The 10033-nt window shown below is 32.5% G+C and overlaps 1 protein-coding gene and 1 long non-coding RNA gene across 5 annotated transcripts in view; one reads left to right on the top strand and one right to left on the bottom strand.

The window, feature by feature from the left end:
- Nucleotides 1-1284: 1284 nt before the first annotated feature.
- On the top strand, nucleotides 1285-2095 carry LOC110653430 (uncharacterized). Its single transcript, XR_002494565.2, has 2 exons — nucleotides 1285-1548; nucleotides 1668-2095. It is a non-coding gene; the product is annotated as an uncharacterized LOC110653430 (long non-coding RNA).
- A 985-nt stretch (nucleotides 2096-3080) lies between these two features.
- Nucleotides 3081-10033, bottom strand: part of LOC110653446 (protein SABRE) — a 31223-nt gene continuing 24270 nt past the window's right edge. For 3 of the 4 annotated variants that reach the window (XM_021809090.2, XM_058135420.1, XM_058135422.1), the window contains 8 exons: nucleotides 9772-9996; nucleotides 8826-8965; nucleotides 8210-8282; nucleotides 6184-6285; nucleotides 5628-6074; nucleotides 5357-5524; nucleotides 3863-4238; nucleotides 3081-3646 (listed from right to left, as the gene is read on the bottom strand). In XM_021809090.2, the coding sequence (XP_021664782.2) occupies nucleotides 3495-3646; nucleotides 3863-4238; nucleotides 5357-5524; nucleotides 5628-6074; nucleotides 6184-6285; nucleotides 8210-8282; nucleotides 8826-8965; nucleotides 9772-9996 (1683 nt within the window). In that variant the 3' untranslated portion in view covers nucleotides 3081-3494. Of the gene's footprint in view, nucleotides 3647-3862; nucleotides 4239-5356; nucleotides 5525-5627; nucleotides 6075-6183; nucleotides 6286-8209; nucleotides 8283-8825; nucleotides 8966-9771; nucleotides 9997-10033 lie in introns of those variants that run through there. The other variant, XR_009143551.1, reaches the window with a different exon arrangement.

Raw genomic sequence — 10033 nt, 5'->3', positions numbered from 1 at the left:
CGGTTCCGAATCAGACCAAACTAGCAATTTAAATATAAAAAATTCAATAAATACCTCACTCCACTCCTAATTCATTTATATATATATATATATATATATATATATATATATATATATATATATATATATATATATCATTAATTCTTTATACAATTATTTTCTACACTCTCTTTCATTTTTAATACTCTTTAAATTTTTTTCAAATTTTCTAAATAATTATTTTCTACATTCATTTTAATTCTCAGTACTCTCACAATTCTCATACTTTGTTGTTTTATATGTTCATTGAAAATTTTAATACTATCTCAATTATTCTGTTATTATTTTATATCTTCAATAAAATTTTCAATACCCTCTATTTTAATTATTTTTTCTTTTATACTTTTTTAATTATCAATTATCATATAATTTTTTAAAAAAGGGCAAGTAATACTCAACTTAACTAAACTTTTATCCCAAAAATTTATTGGGGTTGGCTATATAAATTCTTTTTCTCTACTCTAAAAGATTTTGGGTTAAATCCTCGGAAATGTGTAATGCTTCTAGGTCATATTGTACTATTCTCCTCCAAGTCAGTTTAGGTCTACCTCTTCTTTTATTTCTATCCTCTAACCCAATTTGCTCTACTTGTCTAACTGGAACTTTCGTATGTTTACACTTCACATGACCAAACCACCTCAATATCCATTCTCTCAACTTATAACTGAAAATTTTGATTCTCCTAAATCCTAAAGGAATACATAGGTAAAATTAAGTTCATGCACATTTTTTCTATTTTTTTAAAAATTAATTTCATCTCTAATTTTTTAATAAGTTCAAGTCTTGTTTATTAAATTTTTCTTAAAAACAAGTCATTTTCATTCTTTTTTTTCTTATTTTATTTTGATTGAAAGATTTTTAAGAAAAATTAAAATATTTTTATAAATATAACTTAAATTCTAAATTAATAAATTTTTTCTCTAATTTTTTTATTTAAGTCACTCTTAAACTGCCCCTAAACTGCTTCGAAACCGTCTTGAATCGTCATTTTTCGAACCGTCCTTTAAATCGTCTTAAACCGGAGTTCGAACCGAAACTGACGGTTCAGGAACCGTCTTCCAAACTATCCCATGACAATTTAATTTAAGTTTATGATTTCATTGAACTTACATCAACAATTTAAGAAGAATTATTGACGATTCCTAAACGGTGACTACTCCTACTAACTTAGCTCAGTGAGAATAATATTAGTCCTTTAATATACAGATAAATGTTCATATGGAATCTTCGTGCACGTGGATTCAATAAATGTCACAATAAACACCTACAGTTCTATGTATCCCTCATGCCTTAGCTTGGGACTTAGATGCCCTTAAATAAATTCCAATAGTCTTCCCCACTTATCTCTCCATGCTCGTTTTCTCTGTATCATCACCACCCACCCGATCTACTCTCTCTATTCTTCTCCACCCATCCATCTTATGCCTTAAAATTTATCAATTGGCAAATACTCGGTACATAGGATCTCTAATCAACATGAAATCTCTACTGATTTGTCCCATAAAGATGGTAGGTTAACAATTCATGGTAAATCCTTCTGTGATGGCATTGCTGGAAAATTTTTTGGTCAATATTTAAAAGCATGCAGTTCAATAGTTTCCCTTGAAACTAATTTTGTTTGAATGCAGGCACTAGTAATGATAATGGAGGGTCAAGTTAAATGGATTTTGAGATGAGTGATCCTATAGCTTCAAATATTGATAAGAATTCAGCCTCAAATATTGACTTCAATCCAAGATCCTGCAGCTTCAAAAGCCACTGTCACATGCGGTTCCAAGCCCATCGGTTATCAATCCCATGTTTTTGCTCTTTGCTAAATAAAAAAGCCAATGCCTTTGCTCTTCTCAATGGCTTTCTTTCCCAAAGTGTTTCTTTTTATGCCTCTCTCATCCTTCAATTTGCCACTCTTCTTGACCTTACAACCTGTTATTGTCTTTTTAAAGTAAATGTTTCTTTCATTAACTATGTTTTCATGTGAAACACTTTCCGCCTCAAGGCATGTGTTGATAATTTGAATGTTTAGAAGGGTATGGAGATTCATGGGTTTTTCTTTAAACTTGATTTTGATTTGGATGTCTTTGTGGGTAGCACCCTTTTGCTTTTAATGGTAATTATGGGAGTTTGAGGGATGTTTAGAGGGTGTTTGATGAAATGCTTGAAAGAGATGTTGTGACATGGAATATAGTCCTTGGAGTGTTTTCAGTTAATGGCTTTTAAATGGAGGCTATTGATATCTTTCGTGCAATGAATGAGGTCTGGATTAAAGTTGAACATGGTGTGCTGTGAGTGTGCTAGGCTCGAAGATGAGCTGATGGCAGAGCAAAAATCCAACCAAACCCATTGTACTAAGAGCGAAGCTAAAGGTCCTTTGATGACAAGCAGCAAAGGCTCACTGCTAGACAATACGAACATCGACAACAAGAGATTTTGTTTCGTTTCTGTTCATGGGTTGAATTTTTTTTTTTTTTTTTATTGATTTTGGTGGTTTTACTAGATATTTCAATCGAAATTCTAAAATTTATTAAAAAATTGGTAAGAAATTTGTTCATGGTTAATAAAATTATTTATTATGATTTAGTCATGACTAATGGTTGAAAATTTTACTTTAATGGGTGAAAATTTTTTGTTTTGAAATTATTTGATTTCATTAATGCTCAGTTTGGGGGTAATTTGAGAGAGCAAAGATTGAAAATGGTGATAGTGAAGGCAGAGGTAGAAAAACTCATCGGCATGAGAGAGAAAAGAGAGGCATGGATGAAAAAGGATTTTTGCTTGAAGGTATTTAGGTATTTTTGTTTTTTTTTTTTAAATGATGTCAGCACGGTATAGAAAGGGAAAAACTGGTACATAAAAAGGCTTTTATGTTAATTTTATTAAAATTTAGAGAATTTTATATTATAAATTAAAATGTAATAACGATATTATTAGCAACGCTTTAAGGACAAAGGATAAAATTGATACTTTTTACATGAAATTAAATGATTACACCCAGCAACCAGCACATTGACTGAAGTACACGAACACTTCTATATGTAAAGAGATTTTCAAGTTTGAAAGATGATTTTTCGTTCTTTTATTCTCCATTATTTATTCAAAATATATACAAATTTGTGAGATTATTGAAACTTGTATAAGGAAATCGTATATCTACTCAAAAGCTAAATTGGCTACAAAATTAAACATAACTGTGACACCGAAAGGATTACCCACCCAAAAGGCCGCTAGGGGCCTTATGGAGTGGTTTCATTACGGTTATGTTGATGATTCTTGAAAGCATACTCATGTCTTGAACCATATGTTACCAACGTGTAAAAATGCTGCATACGCTCTTGTTATAAGGTGACTTGGCACATTTTAAGTCTCATTTTAGGTCTTCCAAGTTTCTAAAATAGTTAGTGGCCAAGAAGCAAATTCCCCTGATTGAATGAGCCAATATGCATAATGTCTAAAAGCCTTTATATGTCTCCTTTAAGCGACTGGAGTTCAAGTTGCTCATGAAAATCCTCATATGGTGAAGATTCACTAGAAGAATCACTTTCATATAGTTCAAATGGGGTGCCTTCCCTTGGAGACAATGGAAGTGATTCACTTTCTAGAGAGGATGAACCTGAAAAAAGCATTTGAAACTATGTGAAAGCAAATCCAAAAGCCGGGGATGATAATTCAGCAATGAATGCATGCAATAATAATGAAAATACAACCATGTGATTAATTTGATTTCTCCATGATATACTCTACAAATGCATTAGAAAACTGTACCATGAGGTCCAAACTCATAAAAGGAAGAAGCAATTAAGAGTACATAAAGGAAAATCTGACAAACCGTTCTGTCCTCCTGAGCGGAATTTCTTTGTGTGCCGCCTGATAAGTTTCTTAGCTTTTGTTATTGTTAGTTGCCTAGCAAAGGGAGAGAACTCAGCTTCACCTTCACTCCACTCACCCTGAAAATCATTATCTGCTTCACCCCTCATAGTTCGCAGCACAAATGCCTTGGCTTTGCGGCGTTGAGTATTGAAAAGACCTCTCACAGAAGTTACAAATCCATCACCTGCTCCATCACTTGGACGCTTAAGCCAGTTCGGATACTGGTCAGCTTTCCGTAGTTGACCATCATCATTAAAATTAAGCTCAATATTATCAGGGATGGCAGCTCCACTGGATTCCCGTTGAGTATGTCCTTTATCTTTGAATTTCTTACCCTACAAAAACAATGGTGCTTATCAGACATGGAATTAGTTGGAAAGAGGCAATATGATTGGCATACTTCACTGTAGAATTCCTATTGGAACTGATAAGATTTTCCCTTAACTCATGGAATATGTCACAACATTGAAGAATTTCATAATTATGAGAAAATCATGAGATTGATTAGAAAAATCATTGCCTTGATTAATATTAATACTTGTATAAATGAATGAATTATGGTTTACTGATAGGACGACATATATACCTTATCTTCCATAATAAACATGGACTCATATATTATGTTAAACACACAAGTGAAGGAAATGTAACCCTTTGAGATGTTATGTCTACGAACATAGGTTCTTGATAGCCAAATCACATAAATCTTTCTCTTGTTAATTTCTCCTATCTTTTCTATCATTCTAAATTTCAACAAATCCCAACACAATTTAGATTTAAATTAATTTGCAAATTTACATTGGAAGTAAAAAAAGAAATGGTGTACTAACAGCCTGTCAATACAAAAAGAAAATAATAGATTCCAAAGTTTACTTTGATTTTAACCACCTATCAATACCACAGGAATGAACCAGGTTCAAGGCCTAGGACTAGGAGTATGCCACTTATTAGCATACAATTCCTACCGAAAAAGGATGTGTCTATATGTATTACACACACAAAACGAGAAAAAGATACCTAGTGAGTACAAATGCTCAATTCAAAAGAACTTAGGAATTAGAAGAAAAAAAAATTGACTAGAGCTGCACTGTATGGGATTTTAAACCAGAGTAAGAAGGAACTGGAAGGGAAAATGTAAAAAGAAAGGAATGGCAACTTCTTTGGCTTCTAAACAGTGCTTTCTGGTTTATTTATATAAATAAATGAATTAGATATGTTGTTGATTAACCATAATAGTAATCATGTTCAATATCATTTTAATTATCATCAGGGTGAAGCTTTATGAATCTCTCAAAAGTCAAAAATTTATAAACCAACCAATACATGGCAAAACTTCATGCAACCAAGTTTATGGTGAGAAAATCAATAGAATCCAATGAAAATCTAATTCTGAAATGTTATTTTAAATAATGGAATTTATTGGCAGTATGGCATCTCCAAGACATTATATTACCTGCATTCCTGTCACAGACTTCAGGGTTCCCCAAACAACATGCTTCTTTACTCGTGAGAACAGCCTCCTCCAAGTCCCAGTGAACTCAACACGGTGGAATGTATCCATCAGCAACTTAAGCTCATGCAGATTAAATCTTGAGCTTTCATAAGTAATCTGAAGCTCAACCTACACAAAAGCAATATAAAATATTAGCTACATAATTAGCTACATAATCAAGATCATTGTATTACAAAATAACAGACGATCAATTCACACAAACTGAATCCACCTGACTTATCTTAATATTGTGGAACTCTATGACTTTTTGAGGCCGGGATCTCTTCTCTTCATTTGACTTTCCAATCTCATTTGACTTTCCAATCTTTTTTTCTTCATTAGTTGAACGACTGGACTTTATGGGCTTGGCTTCTTTTGATTTACTTTTAGAGGATTCATCTGGTTGTTCATTAAAACCAATTGGGTCGGCTTTTGAAGAAGAAATACTGGATGAATGAGCCTGCAAGACAAGTTCAGTAGCAACAGACTCTGCAAGTGTCTCCTCCCACGTTCTGTCAAAAGAAGATGTTCTTCTCAACTCTGGGCCCAAGCCAGTAATGAGTGCAGATGTGACATCAGACCCTTTTCTTGCATGGCTATGTGATGAAGAAGCTTCATGGATTGATGAGCCTTTCTTTACACGTCTTGCACCAACAGTTGTTGAAACTTTCCAAACTTCCTGATCGCACAATGCAAAACACCAAAATAAACATCTTGATACCTTTAAAAGCTTGTTTGCGTTGAGTAATTTGTTCATCAATTCAAAATCATTGCAGTTTTCAACTAACCTGTCGCCTTTGTGATTCTTGTTCTTCTCCTGGGAAGAAATACCCCCACATCATCCTGTACATTGTCTCTGCCAAGTGAATCTTAAGGGGATAAATCTCTACCTGAAGTAAAAGGGAGAGATTATGTTAAGCAATCATGAGACAAATATTTGCTAATTTTCAAATAGAAAACCCATAATTAGTTTGGATTTTCTTCTAAACCATCCATATTAAAGAAGGCAAACAAAAATTTTACTTAAAGTGCAACTCATGGTTTTAAATAACATCCATTATGTTAAATACATGTTTTAAGAGGGAATTCATTATCCACGTTAAATATCAGCAAAAAAAAAAAAAAAAGTATTGGTAATGATAGGTACATAACGGCAATGGCCGTTGTTGGCCGTTAAGTAATGAGTAATAACCGTTCCTCACGTGCGCACAAAGTCTTTTTTGTTTTGGAGTGGAGAGGTAGTGTTTTTTTTTTTTTTTTTTCAACACTTCTCTTTTTGTTTCTCTCAAATTTCCATCTCAAATTTTCTTTCACAAAACTTCATTTATTGAGCTAATATCATCAATTAGTGAAAGTTTATTTGGAGTCAAGGAGAATAATTAATCACACTTCTACATCCATATTTTGTAAAATGTGAGTTATTAGTTTGTTGTCGGTGTTTTTGCTCATTTGTTGAACAAAATTATGGTTTATGTTGGATTTAATATCTAAGAATAATACATTTAATGCCTTTATTTTAAGGCTGAGCAGAATTCGGTTCAAACCGAAAAACCGAACCGAACCGAGTCAATTCGGTTCAATCGGTTCGGTTTTAAAATTAAATCGGTTTGGTTCGGTTTTAAATTATAAAAATTTCGGTTATTTCGGTTCGGTTCGGTTTTGAAGAGAAAAAAATCGGTTAAACCGAACCGAACCGAATAATAATTTATATAGTCAAATCAAACTAAATCGAACCGAATCGATTTTTGAATTGATTTATTTTTATGAAAAATTTATGAATTATATTTAATTATATATATATTAATTGTTTAATTTCATTGATTAATGGTTATTAGGTTCAAACCAAAGTTAAAATTAGACTAAATAACTTGAAAATCAAGTCTAAATTAAAAAATCAATAAAAAATCAAACCGATCGGTTTAAAACGAACCGCACCGAAATAAAATGGTTCGGTTCGATTTGATTTTTCACCCATTTCAGTTCGGTTCGGTTTCTAAAATTTACGGTTCGGTTTTTGTAATTTAATTCGGTTCGGTTCGGTTTGAACCGAATGCTCACCCCTACTTTATTTGATGCATCTATGCTTATTATTAGTTGTGTATCTTTGTTTTAATTAAATCTTTACATATCTATTCATTTCATGATCTTTGCAATTTGCTCAAAAAAAATTTGCATAGCAATAGGCCGTTATCATTATATTACGGCTGTTATAAGTCTGTTTCCATTAGCTGCAATTGTGAACGTAGCTGCAACCGTTATTTTATCCATGGTGCAACTCTTATACATAAACCTACGAAACTCAAGCAAGACAATTTCAATTTAGAAACTACAATGACTACCCCTTCAAAAGGGTCCCTATTACTCACCCTCCACCCTCTAATAACAACCTAGTGAGAGAGTAGTTCTAGATTTCTTCTTCCACTATAAAATAATTGTAGAATGCCAGCATTTAAGAAAACATGATTGTCCTTGCAAGCACTAGTCCATAATGCGAAAACAAGTTAAGAAGTGGATAAGTAAATGATATCATTTTCTTGTATGTTACACCTAAGAAGCCTCTCAACCTCAACTTATAATTTACCAAAAGGGCTAACACTAATAGACATCTCCATTTTCTGCATTCTCCATTAACTTTTTCTTCTTATTTAAGTAGTGTCCTTTTTGACAGATGACTACACAAATGGGGAGAGATTTTAACAAATTGGACGATGCATACAAATGGTTTATGCCCCATATTTTTTTTCGATTGTTGTGAGAAGTCAAAATAGAGAAACATAAAGGAACAAAGAGAGAAGAAAAGAAAAACTAAATTACTTGGAGAAGTTCAATATGAGAATTTCCATCCCTTGGAATTCCTTGCTTTGCATCCACACGAAGCATGACTTTTCTATAGCAAAAAAAGTAGATATTAGTAATTCTCTGATGAGCAAATAAAATTTTTTTTTTAATAGGTACTAATCTGTTAATGTTTTTAATAGGGAAAGATGTTACAAAGGAAGACATAAAAAGCATCAAAACAATAGTCCCTGTTCCCTTTGAACAACCTATTGGATGACAACTAGTGTCATCAAATACATCCACCCAAATAGAGTTCATTGTAATATGATCTACTGGTAATATCAAATTGGGTTAAAAAATGTTGTTTCATAGCCCAATCAATTCTATATCATTCCAAGGCTCTGTACTTTAACCAATGCAAGTTAACCCATTAAGATACTTATGGCCACAAAATTCAAAAGAAAAAAAGGTCACCGTATTTGTTCCTAGAACAATTTTGCATGATTTAGACACAAAGCAACCTTATATAGATAGGAAGATCACTATCAATAATACAAGAAATCGGAATAGTGAAACTTAATAATGCATGACAAAGAACTATGGGCCTAGAGAATGAATAAATGAAACAAACAGATAGAAGAAAACAACATACTTTCCCCAATCTGATGGAGGATTCCATGCTGAGAGAATCATATCTGACTTGGCATTAGGCAAGCAGTTTCTCAAAACAAAGTATTTTGTTGTAAATAGAGCAACACCAACATCCTTGTAATCCCGGTCAAAATCAAAAATCTGATAAAGAAAGAATGCAAACAAGTGAAAACCTTATCACATACATCCTTGAAAAACCAGAAGTCACCAAAATTGAAACATAGTACATCATTAGCTTTTTTTAGATCATATTATGCACTCTGCCAGTCTTTTATTATTATTATTATTATTATTATTATTATTATTATTATTATTATTATTATTATTGTTATTATTATTAAAGCTCTACAAGTCTCATTATTTTGTTTGGCAAGATATTATTAGGTACACCCAGTGTATGTGCACTTTCACTCATAAAAGAGTGGGCCCATTTCCTAAATTCATAACTTAACCAATTTTTTATGAGTTCTTGGTGTACAATTTTTTAGTACACTATGTGTATTCTATAATTTGCTTTATTTGGCTGCATAAAAATACCTAATTTAATGTAATGCCCATAATATTATGCAATCATCATTAGATTAAGTAATGAAATGCCTACTACCAAAAAAAAAATGCAATCAGGATTACAATGCCTTGTTTTATTTTTGCTACCACCACCATCAGCATTCCACCCACTAAACTATATATGGGAATAAAAATTAGCATCATATTATATCATTTTTATATTTTCAGCAAAAGACAGGAATAGAAAAGCTATTACGTTCAACTCATTCTATTCTACAAAACATAACCTTGACTTTTTATATCCAAAATTTGTATGCCAAGGTACCACAATCTACATGAAAAGTATAAGAGCTGCAAGTCTCACTGACATTTCCTTTTGAATTTAGAGTAAAACAGAAAGCTAAAAGAAAATAGATGTTTTATCATCTTTGGGTACTTACCATGTCATTTATCTCAGCCTCGGCAAAAGATTTACCATCTAGAAGCATGCTCCAAACAACTTGGTTGATTTGCAAAGATATCCGCATTGCACAGGATGGACTTTTGTTCTTCTCCTTCTCCATCAGACGTAGCTGGGCAGCTTTCTGCAAAGCCGTCCTTAAGGATGCAGATGCTGCCTTCCTAGACTTTTTTGCATTTACAAGCTCTCTATTCAGCCCTTGGACCTAGAGAAGTGAAGGTTAATCATTTACTATCCGTATA

This window comes from Hevea brasiliensis, chromosome 2 (genome assembly GCF_030052815.1).
Source record: "Hevea brasiliensis isolate MT/VB/25A 57/8 chromosome 2, ASM3005281v1, whole genome shotgun sequence".
NCBI lineage: Eukaryota > Viridiplantae > Streptophyta > Magnoliopsida > Malpighiales > Euphorbiaceae > Hevea > Hevea brasiliensis.
The sequence above is the reverse complement of the archived record's forward strand: the minus strand, read 5'-3'. Positions and strand labels throughout refer to the sequence as shown.